This window comes from Engystomops pustulosus, chromosome 7 (assembly GCF_040894005.1).
Source record: "Engystomops pustulosus chromosome 7, aEngPut4.maternal, whole genome shotgun sequence".
Lineage (NCBI taxonomy): Eukaryota > Metazoa > Chordata > Amphibia > Anura > Leptodactylidae > Engystomops > Engystomops pustulosus.
Window position 1 is genome coordinate 178,708,302 of NC_092417.1, and position 20,758 is coordinate 178,729,059.

Genomic DNA, 20,758 nt, shown 5'->3' on the forward strand with positions numbered 1-20,758 from the left:
ATGAGAAGCTGTGTAATGCATCGTTGTGCCTGTGGGGGCGCTGCAGGGAAATGTAACAGAATAATGAACCATTTAGAATGAAAGGAGAAATTAATAAACACAATAAAACTGGATTGATGATTATCATGTTGTTATTCAATGGAAACGCTACAACCCGGGGCAGATATCCAATGTAGTAATAGAACACGTGATGATAACAGCAATGTAGGTCACTGCGAATAACCAGATCAGCCGTGACTCACACAAGACTAAGGAAGAGGTCAGAGAGTCCAGACACAATCACCTATGTACAACATCATCCAGACCAGGTCTACAGACAGTGTCCTGTGTACGGATAGCACATTATAGAGCAGGAGGAGCTGAGCAGATTGTACACAGTGTCCTATCTGCAGGCAGCATGTTATAGAGCAGGAGGAGCTGAGCAGATTGTACACAGTGTCCTATCTGCAGGCAGCATGTTATAGAGCAGGAGGAGCTGAGCAGATTGTACACAGTGTCCTATCTGCAGGCAGCATGTTATAGAGCAGGAGGAGCTGAGCAGATTGTACACAGTGTCCTATCTGCAGGCAGTATATTATAGAGCAGGAGGAGCTGAGCACATTGTACATAGTGTCCTATCTGCAGGCAGCATGTTATAGAGCAGGAGGAGCAGAGCAGATTGTACATAGTGTCCTATCTGCAGGCAGCATGTTATAGAGCAGGAGGAGCTGAGCAGATTGTACATAGTGTCCTATCTGCAGGCAGCATGTTATAGAGCAGGAGGAGCTGAGCAGATTGTACATAGTGTCCTATCTGCAGGCATCATGTTATAGAGCAGGAGGAGCTGAGCAGAATATACACAGTGTCTTATCTGCAGGCAGCATGTTATAGAGCAGGAGGAGCTGAGCAGATTGTATATAGTGTCCTATCTGCAGGCAGCATGTTATAGAGCAGGAGTAGCAGAGCAGATTGTACAGAGTGTCCTATCTGCAGGCAGCATGTTATAGAGCAGGAGGAGCTGAGCAGATTGTACATAGTGTCCTATCTGCAGGCAGCATGTTATAGAGCAGGAGAAGCTGATCAGATTGTGCATAGTGTCCTATCTGCAGGCAGCATGTTATAGAGCAGGAGGAGCTGAGCAGATTGTACATAGTGTCCTATCTGCAGGCAGCATGTTATAGAGCAGGAGGAGCTGAGCAGATTGTACATAGTGTCCTATCTGCAGGCAGCATGTTATAGAGCAGGAGGAGCTGAGCAGATTGTACATAGTGTCCTATCTGCAGGCAGCATGTTATAGAGCAGGAGGAGCTGAGCAGATTGTACACAGTGTCCTATCTACAGGCAGTATATTATAGAGCAGGAGGAGCTGAGCATATTGTACATAGTGTCCTATCTGCAGGCAGCATGTTATAGAGCAGGAGGAGCAGAGCAGATTGTACATAGTGTCCTATCTGTGGGCAGCATGTTATAGAGCAGGATGAGCTGAGCAGATTGTACATAGTGTCCTATCTGCAGGCAGCATGTTATAGAGCAGGATGAGCTGAGCAGATTGTACATAGTGTCCTATCTGCAGGCAGCATGTTATAGAGCAGGAGGAGCTGAGCAGATTGTACATAGTGTCCTATCTGCAGGCATCATGTTATAGAGCAGGAGGAGCAGAGAAGATTGTACATAGTGTCCTATCTGCTGGCAGCATGTTATAGAGCAGGAGAAGCTGATCAGGTTGTGCATAGTGTCCTATCTGCAGGCAGCATGTTATAGAGCAGGAGGAGCTGAGCAGATTGTACATAGTGTCCTATCTGCAGGCAGCATGTTATAGAGCAGGAGGAGCTGAGCAGATTGTACATAATGTCCTATCTGCAGGCAGCATGTTATAGAGCAGGAGGAGCAGAGAAGATTGTACATTGTCTGCTATTAACAGGTGTCATTTTACAGGATTTTCACTATTTTTAAAATGTTTAAAAATACAATAAAATTATTTTGCAATGTTTCCTTTAAATATTTGATATTTCTTCTTATTAAAAACATCCTGTTCCGTTATTTACTTCCTTCTCGTATTTTCCTGGCTCGTGCACCTGGTGACGTCTCTCTGTGGGCGACGCTGCTAATTGCAGGAATATTACCGCTGATTGTAGGCTCTGAGCCGGATTGTGCGGCATCACAGCAATGTGTCCACTCATGGCAGCACATTTCTATGGTGTGAACTGGGTTCGGCTCATGGTCCTTTAATTGGGTCTTAAAGGGGTTTTCTCACAAATACATACAATACAGAAAAAACAAAAACTCACCGGCCACATCGCATCCAGAGCTGCAATCACAATTCTGCTAATCTCTGCAAACAGATTGTGATTTCACCGAACATTGCAGTGAAAAACATGAGCTAAGCGCACACGGCTCTATCCTCTGGATATAGGAAATCAGCAGAATTCTGAGTGCAGCTCTGGAGGTAAGATGCAACAAAGAGCAGGTGCGGCTGAAAAAGACATACGGAATCTAAAGTGTCCAGTCCTACGGCAGTAAAACTTAAAATTTTTGAAAAAATTCTGAATCAATTTTCACAAAAAATGTCACTTTCACTTAGCTGTGTTACATTAGTGTAATTGATTACACTAATCTATATGGATGTGGTTCTGTATTATTCACCATGAGCAATGTCCTAGGTTACCTCCAAGGTGCGCTGTCCGTGCTCTGCAGACCCCCATTCTGTAGGTGTACGCCTCTGTTTTATTGAGGATTCCCCCCTGAATCTGCTGCTTCTCATCCCATTGATATTTTGTATCAAAGTGAAACACCGCCACCTAGTGGTGAGATAGTAATGCTACAAGAAAACCTTCTTAAGTGAAACTTTCCCCTATAAGATGGATTTCTGCAAGGGCCATGAATGATGTTGGGTATAAAGCAAAATTATATCAATAAACTTTGCATTTTTTCTCCAGGAAAAACTGAAAATGGCCAATTTTTGGGATGGATGAGATTTGGAGTAGGGGGGAGTGGACTGGAGTGTGTGTTTTTTGGTTTCTTTGGAGGTAAGATTTGAGATTGGTCCAAACCCTCCTTCCTTGGGATGTTACTTTTTGTCTTCCTGCTTGTAGCCTCATCTCTTCCCCCAGATCTTCTGCCATAGATGCAGGAGTGCACCAGACATGAGGCGAGTTGAGCCTATTGCCTTAGGCAGCACCTCCTGCAGCAAGATGGGGGGCAGCATCAGGGGTGCAGTCACCTGCTACAAACTGACACCTGAAAATAGTCTCTATTCCCACCTGATGTCAGTATGGGGGTGACACACTACATAGAGAACCCACTTACTAAAAAATAGCCTGATACATTACTATTGGAAGGGGCGGATGGGCTGATGACTAGTATCCAATACATCCCCCCGGATCACCCGCTCCGGACCCCAGTCCTTGCCTCCTCCCCATCTTCTCTTATCCTATAAATCTGATACAGAACATGAATTATTCCCAATCCGTCCCTGGTATTAGGTCGCAGCTGACGTGTTGCTTCTCTGTATCGTCTTGTCTTAGGGTGCAGCTCTGTGAGTACAGCTTGTATCTGCAGATCTCGCTTTAGGCTGCTATTTTATGTGCTCTTTATTCATCCTAGATAGAACATATTATATTATAATTGTATTAACATATTGGTGTCAGGATCTGTAGAATCTGACTTCATGTTACGCCTGCTGGGAGTTGTAGTGCAGTCACAGCTGGACGGACATGAAGGTTTGAGGTTCATTTGGCTAAATAAACCCATGAATACAATGGATGGAGATTTGGAGAGTTGGGACATTGCAAGTCTATTGACCTTATCAAGATACAGGAAGAGTAAATTACACGTCAGCAAGAGATGGAAGGAGCTCACCCCTTTAAGGATTGTATTTTCACCCTTAAAGAGTTGGTATTTTCTGCATGGGGTATCTGAGACACCACCATTTGACTTGGGCTGGTCCATCCAAGGTGTAGGGGAGGCCATATGGGTCACCTTCATGCTTTGGGATTACTTAGTAAGACTTGAAGATGACAGACAGGGAATCATTGGCTCTCTAGAGCAGAGGGCTGGGATGTTCTGGCCTCAGAAGGTCCAACTTTTGACCATTATTGATGTAGCACTTGCTGCTTGTTGTCAGCCTTGGGTAGAGTCAGTTTTGGGGCCGTGATAGTTGTCAGTCTAAAAAGGGAGGATACAAAGTTGGTTGAGTAGCACCACACTAATCCTCAGGGGCGGTAACATCTAGTTGTAGGCGGGGCTGTGTGTAAAGACGGCCTACCAGGAAGTGGTATCCTGTATGTAGCAGGGCATTGGCCGCCATTAGGACTATTTGTGGTCTGGATGGGTTAGTCACGTTGTATAGTGGAATGAATAGGAGTTGTAGGTGCAGTCAGTGCAGTAGGGACTATCAGGGGTCGGTTTATAGTGTTGCACCTTCTTAAATGTTGAATTTTAAACATTTAATGGGGACATGTTTTAGGGATCTGTGTAAGGTGACCCACCTCTAAGGCTTGTGTGGCGTCTACATTATAGTGTTAGTCCTGTTCAATGAACATTCTTGAATACTGTATCCTTTGGTGTGAATAGCAACCACCAAGCGTAAAATCCCTACCTGGAGAGTATTGTAACATTAAGCTCCTTTGTTTCAAGGAAGGATTGTAACCACCAAGCTCTTGTATCTTGTATGAGGGATTGTAACCACCAAGCTCATGTGTCTTGTATGAGGGATTGTAACCACCAAGCTCATGTGTCTTGTATGAGGGATTGTAACCACCAAGCTCATGTGTCTTGTAGGATGGATTGTAACCACCAAGCTCATGTGTCTTGTATGAGGGATTGTAACCACCAAGCTCCTGTATCTTGTAGGATGGATTGTAACCACCAAGCTCATGTGTCTTGTAGGATGGATTGTAACCACCAAGCTCCTGTATCTTGTATGAGGGATTGTATCCACCAAGCTCATGTGTCTTGTAGGAGGGATTGTAACCACCAAGCTCCTGTATCTTGTAGGATGGATTGTAACCACCAAGCTCATGTGTCTTGTATGAGGGATTGTAACCACCAAGCTCATGTGTCTTGTATGAGGGATTGTAACCACCAAGCTCATGTGTCTTGTATGAGGGATTGTAACCACCAAGCTTATGTGTCTTGTATGAGGGATTGTAACCACCAAGCTCATGTGTCTTGTATGAGGGATTGTAACCACCAAGCTCATGTGTCTTGTATGAGGGATTTTAACCACCAAGCTCATGTGTCTTGTATGAGGGATTTTAACCACCAAGCTCATGTGTCTTGTAGGACAGATTGTAACCACCAAGCTCCTGTATCTTGTAGGATGGATTGTAACCACCAAGCTCATGTGTCTTGTATGAGGGATTGTAACCACCAAGCTCATGTGTCTTGTATGAGGGATTGTAACCACCAAGCTCATGTGTCTTGTAGGATGGATTGTAACCACCAAGCTCATGTGTCTTGTAGGATGGATTGTAACCACCAAGCTCATGTGTCTTGTAGGATGGATTGTAACCACCAAGCTCATGTGTCTTGTAGGATGGATTGTAACCACCAAGCTCCTGTATCTTGTATGAGGGATTGTAACCACCAAGCTCATGTGTCTTGTATGAGGGATTGTAACCACCAAGCTCATGTGTCTTGTAGGAGGGATTGTAACCACCAAGCTCCTGTATCTTGTAGGATGGATTGTAACCACCAAGCTCATGTGTCTTGTAGGATGGATTGTAACCACCAAGCTCATGTGTCTTGTATGAGGGATTGTAACCACCAAGCTCCTGTATCTTGTATGAGGGATTGTAACCACCAAGCTCATGTGTCTTGTATGAGGGATTGTAACCACCAAGCTCATGTGTCTTGTAGGAGGGATTGTAACCACCAAGCTCCTGTATCTTGTAGGATGGATTGTAACCACCAAGCTCATGTGTCTTGTATGAGGGATTGTAACCACCAAGCTCATGTGTCTTGTATGAGGGATTGTATCCACCAAGCTCATGTGTCTTGTAGGAGGGATTGTAACCACCAAGCTCATGTGTCTTGTATGAGGGATTTTAACCACCAGGCTCATGTATCTTGTATGAGGGATTGTAACCACCAAGCTCATGTGTCTTGTATGAGGGATTGTAACCACCAAGCTCATGTATCTTGTAGGATGGATTGTAACCACCAAGCTCATGTGTCTTGTATGAGGGATTGTAACCACCAAGCTCATGTATCTTGTAGGATGGATTGTAACCACCAAGCTCATGTGTCTTGTATGAGGGATTGTAACCACCAAGCTTATGTGTCTTGTATGAGGGATTTTAACCACCAAGCTCATGTGTCTTGTAGGACAGATTGTAACCACCAAGCTCATGTGTCTTGTAGGATGGATTGTAACCACCAAGCTCATGTGTCTTGTAGGATGGATTGTAACCACCAAGCTCATGTGTCTTGTAGGATGGATTGTAACCACCAAGCTCATGTGTCTTGTATGAGGGATTGTAACCACCAAGCTCATGTGTCTTGTATGAGGGATTGTAACCACCAAGCTCATGTGTCTTGTAGGAGGGATTGTAACCACCAAGCTCATGTGTCTTGTAGGATGGATTGTAACCACCAAGCTCATGTGTCTTGTATGAGGGATTGTAACCACCAAGCTCATGTGTCTTGTATGAGGGATTGTAACCACCAAGCTCATGTGTCTTGTATGAGGGATTGTAACCACCAAGCTCATGTGTCTTGTAGGATGGATTGTAACCACCAAGCTCATGTGTCTTGCAGGAAGGAATGTAACTAACAAGTGGAAGGGCCCAACATGGAAAGTATTCTAACCACCAAACTCCTTTGTCTTGTATGAAGGATTATAACCACCAAGTTCATTTGTCTTGTAGGAAGGATATTAATCATGAAGTGTAAAATCCCTACCTGGAGAGTATTGTAACCACCAAACCCCTTTGTCTTGTGTGAGGGATTGTAACCACCAAGTGTTTATACCACAGTGATAACAGAAAAGTCAAATCTTGTATTAATCATCATCATCTTCACCTGTCGCTCCCATAACACCCCCTTTAGGGTGCTGCCGGGTACCAGTTTCCGTGTTGGGACGGGCGCTTACGCTATCTGAAGGCGGATTCAACTGTTTAGTAAAATATTTTGCCGTCAGTTTCCTGATGACATCAGACGGATCCTGCCGCTCCTCTCGGGGAGCTCCGAATAATTGCACAATTAAGAAGAAATTAGCATTTCTCCTCAGAGCTATAAATGTCCCTGGGGCGCAGTAATTACATTCACTGGCAGGTGTGGGAGTATAAATCACTGAATCATCCTCCGCAGGGAGTCTATAAGACACTAGAGGGCGCTGTTACACACTGTACACTCCTGAGCTCCCTCTAGTGGTGGCAGTGGACAGAAGGGTATTTTTTGATCTACATCTTTGCAAGAGATATGGCGGTATTTAGATGAACACTATATTTTGGTATTATCTGAGCATGGTATGAAGTGATATTATGTAACATAAGGTGTTGTTACCATGGTATTAATACCCCCACCCCCCTACGCCAAGTCCGACCTGAACAGGCACAGGTGTGGAGGTGTAGAGATGGCGTAATGGGTTACAGGCACGGCCAGGAATTGTGCCTATTTAAGGGCTTATACACCAGATTTCGGCCATACATTTTTTACAGATTTCAGAAATGGAGTCTGATGATCTGCACATTAAGGCTACATTCACATGGCCGTATGGGGGGCGTATATATAGGACCGACGTATATATGCCATATATACGCCCCCCATAGACAATGGATGCATGGCGCCGTACGGGATTGGTACGGTGCAGTACAAGTGCGGCTCCGGACCGTCCCGTAGCCGTGAGAAAGAAACGACATGTCCTATCTTTCTCCGTAATACGGCGCCGTAGGCCATATATTGCAATGGAGGTTGACAAGGGTGAGCAGCGCTACGCTACGGCGGGCACATCGTCGTGTGAATGTAACCTAAGATGGACATGATCCTATAGAACACTATGGAGTCGTTCCTGCACTGAAGGAAATTTTTATGTTGCATTCAGTTAATTTTTCATTTGGGAAGTGAAGACATTTGTTTCCAGTAATAAAAAAGGGAGTTTTTTTTCCAAGTGCAGCTGCGCAGAGCAGGGGAAATTTTGTGACTTTTTTGTGACTTTTTAGGCGCAAGATTGTGATAGATGCCACACACACATCTGCAGAACTTTTGCTTGCACCCTGGACTTTTGCTTGCACACAAAAAACACAAATTAGAGACAAATTTACTAACTGCACCAAAAAATTGTGCAAAAAAAACGGCAAAAACAGTCTAAAAAACTATGATGTAATAGATGTAATAGTAAGCATCATCTGTCTATCTGTCCATATACTGTATCATATATCTATCGGCCTCCAGTCCAGATCTTACGTTGTGGATGATGAACGTCTCTGATGGTTGAGCAATCGCTTCCACGTAAAGAAAAATTCCCAGGTAATTGTATGTAAATCAGATTACTCGTGTCTCCGCCTCCTCACCTGTATGACTCCTCCCTATTCCCTTCAATGAAGCTGCTCTGCTATACCAGACACATCCTGTGGCCAGGGGTGGCGCTGTTAGTAGTAATATGTAGCCATGTTTTTCTAATCAGAGACAACCCCTGGCTGTGGTCCTTAATGGTCCTGGTATGAGTCTGAGCTCTGCGCTGAGTAGTCATCGTGTTCGTCACCTGATGGGTGTGATCCTAAACCTGAAGAACAGACCCGACCAGTTCAGACGCTCACAGTCGGTTCAGCGCTCATCACTTTCCATCAGAGGATTTGGCTGCGCACACTTCGCACTCTTCGCACAATCTTCAGGCTGTCTGGAAACTTTACGGACTTCTTAAAGGTGAGTTCCAGGGTCCATTACCCTCAACAACCATACCAGAAGGCAGTCACCACACAAGGATGCCCCCTACTTTCATTGTGGACTCAAAACTGAGTATTATTCCTCTACCTGCCATCCCAGGGTCAGGAGAAGCTGATTGTAGGCGTCTCTATATCACTGACAGAAAGTCCAAAAACCTGGCTGACCCCATGGTCCCTGATTCATGTCCTATATCTAATGTTCTGAGTATCGGCACATTCAAAAAGAACATCTATAGACACAGCCGGACGCTCTATTTTATAATAATATGATTAATTTTAGACAATCCGGGTTGTAGGTTTTGTGCCCCTTTAATGGATCTCTATAATTTAACATGCTGCAGAGTTATTATTATTATTGCTATAGTCTATATCTTAGATTAGACTGGTATATTACTTTTTATAATGTAGTTTTTATATTGAGTTTCAAGCCTTAAAGGGGTTGTCCCCAGAAGAATGTGCAGAAGATACTAGTACAGATTTTCCTGCTTCTGTTCATTAAATGGTTTAGGGAATATGGTGCCCCATAATGTGTGGCTGATGGGGGTTCTTAATCCTAGGGCCTGTAGGATCCTAACGGTGGTAATGCCCGCCCTTATATATGGTACATAAATACATCCACTTACCTGTCTCCTTATATCCTATTGCACATTGAAGGAGAGTGACCACAGATTGGGACTTTTTAACTCCAGGAATAGGGATTTTTGGGACTTAAAGAAAACCAGTCACCAGGTTTACCCCACTAAACTACCATAGGTATAAGAAATATGAACTACTACCCCTCTCAGGTTGACTTTCCCCCAAAGTCATATATACCTGTGTCATAGTAAAGATACAGATCTCATCTTTCAGATGACATTGGGCTTATCACTTTGTGAGTCTCAGAACCAGAGATGCAGGAAGCTTAAGACATCATTGCAAATGCAAGTTGCAGATGAAGAACTGTAAATCCAGTTCTGTAGCTGAAAGAACCATAAATGTGATGAGATCTGAAGATGTGATCCTTATCTTTTAATACGCAATATGTTTCTAGGTGCTATATAACCAAATATAGAGGCTTCTGATGTGACAATCCACATGGAACAACTAAACTTGACTCATCTCATCTAAACTTGACTCATTTTTCCGAATTTGGGGACAAATCGTTTAGGTAAATGGATGAGATTTCACATAACAAAAAGAGAAATCTAGAAAGGACATTTCATACTCTAACCAAGGGGGCTAGTAGTTCAGCGGGGTAAAACTTGATGACAGGTTCCCTTTAAGGGATCATAATAAGAGTATTTTACATCATACGTGATGTGGGTTGCCATTTATTATTACGTCACTTTGCGCCCCTTTAGGTCCCCCCGCTACTCGGGGGCTGCCGATCCTCTAGTCTCAGACTAGCTCAGAGTCACCGGGGGTCTCTATGACCGCACGTTGTTGGCTATGGAGGAATCCTGACTATCCTGGGCCTCCAACACACAACATTCACCTCACATATAGACTGGGAGACGGCCCTGAGCCATACAGTCCTAGTCAAAGCTCAAATTTTGTAAAAAGGTGGCAGTGTCCCTTTAAGAGAAGGGGTATAGGCAAAGGGCTGCAGTAAGCAGGAGGGGGTGTAAGTCACCCCCCTGTACATAATTTGGGGTTACTTTTGGCATAGATTGGTGTGAGGCCTACACCTAATTAATGTGAGGCCTATGTCAGGGAAAGGAAAAGGGGTGTTGCATTGCCATTTTTAATATTTCTGCCCCTTTTTAATATAGTTACACCGATATTTCGGGCCTTATGTCTTTAATAGATTTGGCGCTTTTTTACGCCTCACGTTTTATAAAACCGTCAATGTCCAGATAAGACAATACATCTTAGTTTCTCACAGTAACCAATGAGAGCGCAGCTTTCATTTTTTCCAAGCCCTTTTAGCAGTCAAAGCTGCGCAGTGATTGGTCGCTTTGGGCATCGAGGCCATTTTCCTTTCACCATGTTATTACATATCTCCCCTCACTATTTCTGACAGGATTTTCGGCAGTGACGGGCAGCTCCTGTTTATAGAACTAGTCGGTGCCTGTTCCGGGTGCTGTCTGTCTCACATGTTACTACATAACGCTGCGAATTATGTTGTCACATCAGAAAACTGGTTAATTACTGTGTGTGGGCAATTTATATCTGGAACATTACATGAGATATCCGGAAGTTTCCACACAAAACACCTGCAGTGGCTACTGTGCAGGGTAGACCTCTGTTCACACTAGCAGCAGTCTACATGGAAGTTATATCTCTATTCACACTGGTATCAGTTGTCTATACGTGGGGGGGTCCAGACTTGGGGTACAGTCACACTTACTGTAATTATTTATCACTAGACCAGCTCTTTGGCGCAGTTCTGTGTGTATTTTTGGAGCTTCGCTGCCCATCAGATACATTAAAGTGGCTTTGGGCACTGTCTGGGATTTTTTTTTTTTTCAAAAAGTCCCAAAAAGTCTCAAAATGTATAAAAAGTCTCAGCTCAGTCTAAGACTTTTTATGAGACTTTTTTCAAAACTCTCAAGTCATGACTGGAATTTGAGTGACTATGGCTTTGCACGGTGTTGCATTAGCAGTAGTTCTATGTTTAGGCCAGATTAATAAAGAGGTGTATGTAGTCCTGTGAGAATTTTTAGCACTGAAAAGAAAGTCTCAAAAACCCTCAATGTGACTACTTTGAGACTTTTTTACACCAAAAAAGCTCAGGAAAACCAGTGATAAATAACCCCCATCGTGTTTATTGCTTACTGTGTTGCTGCAGGCTGTCTTATCGGCTAGCACCTTGGAACTTCCCAGAGGCTGAGACATAGGGAGTTATTTATCATTAGTTATCCTGGGCTTTTTGGCGGAAAAAAATTCTCAAAGTAGTCACATTGAGAGTTTTGGAGACTTTTCACTGCTCAAAAGTTTCAGAGGATTACATACACCTCTGCATTAATCTGGTGTAAATTAGAACTACTGCAAGTGCAAAGCAGAGACATAAAAAGTCTCATAGTTTCTACAGTCCCCTGCTGGTGCTGAGACTTTTTATGCATTTTGAGACTTTTTTTGGGACCTTTTGAAAAAAAAAATCCCGGACAGAAAATAGACCATAAGAACATTTATTAAAGGGCTAAAGCTCCTTTAATGAATCTGATGGGCAGCGGAGCTCCAAAAATAGACATAGAACTGTCCCAAGGAGCCTTATAACATATATAAAGCTCCTCCCTTATGACTCCTCCTACATGTATATAGGATCTCCGTGTCCTACAATCAATGCTTCCTTTGTGTTGTGATTCCCATTTCTGGCGGTTTTGTTAGTTGCTTCCCATCTCGTTAGTAATGTTCCATAGAATTCCAGGAATAATTACACTTTCCGCAGCCGGAATATGAAGAGCTGTAATCTTGCTCCTCAGCTCATGACCATCACAGGGAACCTGTCAGCAAGTGCAGGACCACTACACCCCCAGCGTCTCTCTCCAATTCTGCTGACAGCTTCCCTTGGACATTTCGGTTCACCACAAGTTTCTATTATGATTGTATTATTTTGGGAAGGAGGACAGTCACCCGCTGACACCGGACCACACCCAGAGCCTCCGCATTATCACCGCGCGCTGGGGATCACTACACCAGACGAGTGGATTGTGAAATTGTATTCACACCTCAAGAAAGATTGATGGATGATACTGGACCAGACAAAGGGATTACAGAAGAAAGTAACAAGTGTATGCAATAGTGATACAAGTATCAGGGGTAATGCACAGAGTTACACTGTAATATTTCTAGAAAACAGTAAGTGCTCCAGCAGGGGGGCTAAGATGCACCCCACCAGCAATTACATCAGACCACCTGCTATGATGTCCACCATACACCGCATACAGACAGGAGAAACTGCTCCATTACTCTCTCACTCCAGATCACATAGGACATTATAGAGCAGAAGTGACCTGAACTGATGGGAAAAAATCTCACTTGGGGTGAGATAGAAAAATCCTATTATCTCCTGCAGTCTCCTCTATCACCCAGATACATAAGCAGGATCTTACAGGGCATTACAGTGAAATACTGGCCTGTACTGATGGGAATAAATCACTTGGGGTGAGATAGAAACTTAAGATTGTCTGCAGTGGCCTCTGTCTGTGATTTTTTCACTACTCTCTCTCTCTAACCGAGAAGCATCAGCAGGATCATATAGGGCATTATAGAGAAGTAAGGGCCTGTACTGATGGGAATAAAGCACTTGAGGGGAGATAGAAACTTACTATTATCTCCAGCAGCCTATCTGGGTGTCTCACATTTATCACTCAGTAGCATCAGCAGGATCATATAGGGCATTATTGAGATGTACTGACCTGTACTGATGGGAATAAAGCACTTAGGGTGAGATAGAAACTTACTATTATCTCCAGCAGCCTCTGTCTCTGTCCGGGTCTCTCCTCTATCACTCAAAAGGTTTATGGTTTATGCCTCTACAACCTTGACCACAGGGTGAAATACATGTCAAATTAAAATGATTAATGAGTCACTTATACCCAGTTATGGAGCATCGCAAACCTAAATAATCCGGATGGAAACCGCACAATCATAAGTGACCTCTGCATAGGCGGCAATAACAATAGTGCCTTTCAGCCACATAGACTGCATGGAAAATGTATCTGAATAGTGAGTGCAGCTCTGGGGTATAATACAGGATGTAACTCAGGATCAGTACAGGATAAGTAATGTCATGTATGTACACAGTGACTACACCAGCAGCAGAATAGTGAGTGCAGCTCTGGAGTATAATACAGGATGTAACTCAGGATCAGTACAGGATAAGTAATGTCATGTATGTACACAGTGACTGCACCAGCAGCAGAATAGTGAGTGCAGCTCTGGAGTATAATACAGGATGTAACTCAGGATAAGTATTGTCATGTATGTACACAGTGACTACACCAGCAGCAGAATAATGAGTGCAGCTCTGGAGTATAATACAGGATGTAACTCAGGATCAGTACAGGATAAGTAATGTCATGTATGTACACAGTGACTGCACCAGAAGCAGAATAGTGAGTGCAGCTCTGGGGTATAATACAGGATGTAACTCAGGATCAGTACAGGATAAGTAATGTCATGTATGTACACAGTGACTGCACCAGCAGCAGAATAGTGAGTGCAGCTCTGGGGTATAATACAGGATGTAACTCAGGATCAGTACAGGATAAGTAATGTCATGTATGTACACAGTGACTGCACCAGCAGCAGAATAGTGAGTGCAGCTCTGGAGTATAATACAGGATGTAACTCAGGATAAGTATTGTCATGTATGTACACAGTGACTACACCAGCAGCAGAATAGTGAGTGCAGCTCTGGAGTATAATACAGGATGTAACTCAGGATCAGTACAGGATAAGTAATGTCATGTATGTACACAGTGACTACACCAGCAACAGAATAGTGAGTGTAGCTGTGGAGTATAATACAGGATGTAAATCAGGATCAGTACAGGATAAGTAATGTCATGTATGTACACAGTGACTGCACCAGCAGCAGAATAGTGAGTGCAGCTCTGGAGTATAATACAGGATGTAAATCAGGATCAGTACAGGATAAGTAATGTCATGTATGTACACAGTGACTGCACCAGCAGCAGAATAGTGAGTGCAGCTCTGGAGTATAATACAGGATGTAACCCAGGATCAGTACAGGATAAGTAATGTCATGTATGTACACAGTGACTGCACCAGCAGCAGAATAGTGAGTGCAGCTCTGGGGTATAATACAGGATGTAACTCAGGATCAGTTCAGGATAAGTAATGTCATGTATGTACACAGTGACTGCTCCAGCAGCGGAATAGTGAGTGCAGCTCTGGAGTATAATACAGGATGTAACTCGGGATCAGTACAGGATAAGTAATGTCATGTATGTACCCAGTGACTGCACCAGCAGCAGAATAGTGAGTGCAGCTCTGGGGTATAATACAGGATGTAACTCAGGATCAGTACAGGATAAGTAATGTCATGTATGTACACAGTGACTGCACCAGCAGCAGAATAGTGAGTGCAGCTCACCTTACCCTGTGTTCTGTGGATATTATACTATATATACTGTATACACAGCTGGTTACATAAAGCTGCAGACACGTTACCAGCACGGAGCATGAGGTGTGGATTGTGCCATCATCTGATAATCCTATGAACAATTAAGTTCTGGATCGTGTCCATAGTTAGGGTATAATTTGGGAGTCTTCCTATTATTAGGGCCCTGACACCCACGACTGAAAGTCACCAACTGAAAGCAAAGGAGGAGGCACCAAAAAGATCAGACAGTGTCACTAGAAGGAGGTCATTGCAGCCTCTGTGGTACATTCACCGCCCATGTGCTGCTATCCTCACGGCCACAGCTAGTTGTTAGTAGCAGCAGGACTGTGAAAAATAGATTTATATTCCAGGATTGTAGCTGCTGTCCTCACACTGCTGTGCTCTGTGCTCCCTACAGCCGTTGTTAGGTACTGTCCCTGGAGAGATGTGTAATCAGACCTCACACTGCTGTGCTCTGTGCTCTCTGCAGCCAGTGTTATATATTGTCCCTGGAGAGAGGTGTAATCAGACTTTTGTGCATGTTATTGGTAGCAGCAGGACTGTGAATTATGTATTTATATTCCAGGATTGTTGCTTGTCCAAGTGCACTGGGGGAGTGTCCTCACACTGCATTGCTCTTAACTCTCTGCATTGAGCTGATTCACACCTCTCCCTTCTGCCCTCCTCAAAAGCTACAGAAGGCTAGTGGGTGAATACTGCAGCCCTCACTCAGAGCAGTCTAATGCAGAGCCCTAAGTGCACAGCAGTGTGAGGACACCAAGTCTATTTCTATGTCACAGTCCTCAATATCCATAGCGCAGAAGGAGATGATGGGTGTTGTGTCTCCTCCTGGCTCGCTGTCAGGCAGACACATTACTGATTGTAGTCTCTATAATAACAGATTACCGCGTGTTTTGGTGACTGTTATACGGTAAACACTCCTGACTGCGTTCCCTCTGTGCTGCGAGGACCGTCCGCCCACAGCTGGGACTTTGTTACAGTGTTTTTAATCCAGATAGAAAAACATCTTGTCAGTCTTTGGGTGCGGATGTGCGGTGACACGGGGGCGGGGGAGGACACAAAGCGCCTTGACGTGGGGACAATACGAGGCTTGTGCTCTGCATGTTGATATCAATTGTTGGACAGGATCAGCGCGCAATTGTGGAGTCACCTTACCCTAAATACACCCTTGTTTACCGACCCAGATACATGGGAATCTCATCCTGAAAATATGTCATGAAAAAACACTGAGCTTAAAGGGGAACTCCACAAAAAATGTAAACAACCCTATTAGAGCTCAGCTCTGTTACATTGTACAAAACTGAGAATCATTCTCTAACTATGGACAACACCTTTAACTACATTTACCTTTAAGTGGACCGGTAACTCCTGGCAGCTCTTTGCCTCCTTTAACAGGGGCCGCTCCACAGATTCTGATGCAGTTGGAATTTTTTCTCTAGCTCTCACCGTTCACGAGCAACGAGTGTTTTTACTTTTAGCGCCAAATATGCAAATTAGTCTACCTACTGTCAGGTGGGCGGGAACTAGGTCATCCATGCCCACCACCCTGACAGCAAACTAACTAACGATACTAATTGCTCAGGATCGGTGAGGGCTAGAGAAAAAATTCCAACTGCGCCGGAATCAGTGGAACAGCAACCATAAAAGGATGCAGAGAGCTGGACTGGATGGAGGTGATGAGATTTCCCCTTTAAGAGTGTGTCCTACAGAATTTGCATGAAAGTGGGTGTCTGTTCTCCCATTCACTGCGAGACATCACTAGACAACCATTGGGAGCATTGGAAGCTACGGCTCGGTGCAGATACAGTACCAGTACCAGTTGGGTCCATAAAGTTCCATCAACAAGTCTATAGATGTGGTAAAGTGAACCATCCCTTTAAGCCATGCCCAGATATGAAGGATTTAGTGCAGATTTGCATCACTACTCTGAGTGCAATCCAACTGGATGAGAGATTAAAAAATTATTCACAGGAAGTAGAGAGCTCAGGGGGGATTTTCAAATTTAGCAGCAAATTTACACTACAGCTGCAAAAATCCTGCAAAATTCTCAAATACATTTTTGAGTTTTGCCATGGATTTCTAAAATTATCCTCTGCATCCAAACATGAATGAAATGCGCTGGTTTTCCAGATATGAGTGGTCTCAGGCAGCTTCAATCTGTAGTACAGGACTTATGTCAGATATATTTCTTGGCCTGAACACTTTGTGGGGCTCTAGACTCACAGCAGTATAGTCCCTGAGAAAGCAGGTACTCAGAGCAGTATAGTCCCTTGTGGAAAAAGGTACTCAGAGCAGTATAGTCCCTGAGAAAGCAGGTGCTCACAGCAGTGTAGTCCCTTGTGGAAGCAGGTACTCAGAGCAGTTTATTCCCTTGAGAAAGCAGGTACTCACAGCAGCATAGTCTCTAAAAAAGGAGGTACTCACAGCAGTATAGTCCCTGAGAAAGCAGGTACTCACAGCAGGATAGCCCCTTGTGGAAGCAGGTACTCAGAGCAGTTTATTCCCTTGAGATAGAAGGTACTCACAGCAGCATAGTCTCTAAAAAAGCAGGTACTCACAGCAGTATAGTCCCCTGTGGAAGCAGGTACTCACAGCAGGATAGCCCCTGAGAAAGCAGGTACTCACAGCAGCATAGTCCCTTGAGGAGGCAGGTACTCACAGCAGTATAGTACCCTGTGGAAGCAGGTACTCACAGCAGTATAGTCCCTTGTGGAAGCTGTTACTCACAGCAGCATAGTCCCTTGTGGAAGCAGGTACTCATTGCAGTATAGTCCCTTGTGGAAGCAGGTACTCACTGCAGTATAGTCCCTTGTGGAAGCAGGTACTCACAGCAGTATAGTCCCTTGTGGAAGCAGGTACTCACAGCAGTATAGTCCCTTGTGGAAGCAGGTACTCACTGCAGCATAGTCCCTTGTGGAAGCAGGTACTCACAGCAGCATAGATTACTACAGATTACTATACATGACTATGCTGCATGGAGTACAGGTCACATCTCTGGGAACACGTGGACTGTACGTGGTTGTCCTCAGCCCCTCCTGTTATCTCTCCGTATTATGTAGCGCAGGTTTAGGAGATCACACAGTAAGATAAGACGTCTCCATACTTACCTATGGCGCTGGTGTCTGTGTTGACTCTTCTACACCTGGAGACAATGTCGCCGCGTCTCTTACGGAACATCCCAAACTACAACAATCTAAAGAATCTGCAGCAAAAGCAACTTTGTACCTCAACTTTAACCAAAAACGACCAAATGATTCTGCAGAACGGCAACAAAATGCAACGTTTTCGGAATTGACATCATTTACATTACGGAAACTTATACACTTCAATATCAGATCCTTCGCACATTATAGAGATTTCCCTTTCGATGTTACTCACCACCAGCCCCATCCATGGATGAGAGAACCAGCAGGTCTTAAAGGGGTTTTCAGGAATTTTTGGAAACCCCATGATGGCAGGTCAGGGGTAAGTACTTACACTTAACCCCTGGGTCACCTACTCCAGTCTATCTAGAGAACTTTAGGATGTGGAAGGTTGGTCCTCATGGATCCACCGCTGCTCCATCCCCGATGCTCTGCACCCCCTGACCTTGTGATGACTTTCGGACACAACTTACCAAACCTTTTCGGTGTCAGGAACCTCAATAATTATAATTTAGAGACTGATCCTAAAACTTAGTCATTAACCCATTGTTTGTCCATTGCAGGGGATGATAGACTCTTCTACACACAACCTGGTTATGCCCACGTATGCTGAAGCCCACTTTTCATGGACAGACTTATTCTGCGCTGACCTGTACCCCACATACAGAGACCCCTCACCAGGTAAGATCCCCCCACCCCTGTTATATGCATAAATCTTATATGAGAAAGAGACAGAACTTCATTAGTGATGGTGGACTCCATATTATCAGAAGATCCTCCAATGGACCAAGGATTAGAAGCTAGTTCCCAATGGTTTGGTAGACAACCCCATATGGATCCAACTTCTAGCTATGGATAGTGAACAGTGGGAAAAATAACTAATCACTGACTAATAAGGGAAATTAATGGACCTCAAAGACACCAAACAAGATCACCATGGATGGGGACCTCAATCCAAAGGACACCTGGAACTGGTGGGCAGAACTTACTAATGTCTCCTAACTGGGACTAGAGCCCCAACAGGACCCTCAGATATCACTGAAGACCTTGCACTAGATTACTTATCCCTTAGAGATCATCAAACCCTAAACGCAAGGGCCAATGGACACAACCACCAGAAGCTCGAAGCCACTTAATCCTGGTCTAAGTCTCCTAGATCAAGGTCTCTACGAGAATAGAGAAGTCAACCGTGAACTTCACTTTGGTCATGTCCCTTCATCACTGGGACCATCTTTATGCCATCAGGGCTGTCCCCTCCGCCACTGGAAGTGCCACTTTTTTGACATTGGGGCCCGATGCTAGTAATCTAGTGATATCTGAGGGTCCTGTTGGTGCTCTAGTCCCACTTAGGAGACGTTCGTAAGCTCTGCCCACCAGTTCCTTTGGATTGATGTCCCCATCCACGATGATCTCGTTTGGTGTCACCCTTTGGCAGCACCCAGTAGACTTCCCTTTCTTGTCTTTCGGGAGACTTGGCAAGTCTGGTTTAAACTTGTGGCCTCCTAAGCTTCCTCTACTTTATCCCACAGCAGCAGGACATCAAGTGGCCTCTAGATCCACCAACTTTTTGCTCAGGAACCTCATCCACAGAAGCAATGGTGTCAAATTTGGGTCACCGCTGCCCCACTGCTGCTTACTAGGACCCTGTTGGTCCATATGTGGTCCTATCACACAGGAGGTGCCACCTGACCAATCACTGGTGGAAGCAGGTCACCGCTGTAGTCAATGATTGGCTTATTGGCCATTTCTAGGACCAGGAAAATGGGGCAGTAGTTTGGATCCGACAGGGGGGATCAGGGAAAAATCTTATCCTTTACCCAATTTTGCTCATTTTTCAGTCCCTGTTCTTGAAGCAGGACATGAGGTATAACTGATGGTTTTAGGAAGCTCCTGTGTCCCTCAGGTATATCGATGACTTCCTGTGCCGGCAGAGGCGCCCGGTTATTTTTAGGTTATTTGCATACGTGTTCTCATCCGATGGGGCTTAATTATAGGTTCTCGGTAGGTTGGCACATCGCTCCCGATCCATGTGGTGATATGGCACCTGGTATCATCATGTAGGCTCAGGATCCTGGCCCAGAGCCCAGGTCAGATTAGTCATGACGCCAGTTCTGGGAATGGATGACAAAGCCTGGCCCATAAGGAGGGTCTCTGGCCAGTCACCCCATCGTCATCACGGCCACTGCCCCGTCACTAATGGGGTAGTTATCATTCCGTGCCGTGTGTTATCATTAAGATTGATACAACATCGCTAATTACAACGTGATTCATTCATTAAGTTCCCCTGAGCATTAAGCTACACAGTCAGAGCCTCCTGGTGCACCGACGTCAAGGGCCAAACACCACGGCGCAGTAATTTCACCGATTAACATAAAATCAGGGTTTAATTATTTAATTAGAACAACACTAGAGGCTAAATGTAAAGGGAATTAAAGTTAATTAAGACATTCAGTGTTTATTCACCTTCCTCAGAACCCGCCTTAGAGGCAATGAAATCCACATTTTCTTTTTTTTTTTTTTTTTAATCTGTTCTTTTTTTTTTGCATATTTGTATATTTTAACATACATATTTATGGGAATTTAAAGCTGCTGCAGGAACATGAAAGGTAGTCTGGAGATGATGACTTATATGGAGGATTGTAGTGGGCATGCTCTGTAACCTGTGAAGGGAGGGAGAA

General features: G+C 44.3%; 1 protein-coding gene across 2 annotated transcripts in view; it reads left to right on the plus strand.

The window, feature by feature from the left end:
* Positions 1–20,758, plus strand: part of ELF5 (E74 like ETS transcription factor 5) — a 59,923-nt gene that overhangs the window by 23,399 nt on the left and 15,766 nt on the right. The window contains exons 1-2 of one of the 2 annotated variants that reach the window (XM_072119065.1): positions 8,644–8,844; positions 18,644–18,761. In XM_072119065.1, coding sequence (XP_071975166.1) covers positions 18,647–18,761 — 115 coding nt within the window. In that variant the 5' untranslated portion in view covers positions 8,644–8,844; positions 18,644–18,646. Of the gene's footprint in view, positions 1–8,643; positions 8,845–18,643; positions 18,762–20,758 lie in introns of those variants that run through there. The other variant, XM_072119066.1, reaches the window with a different exon arrangement.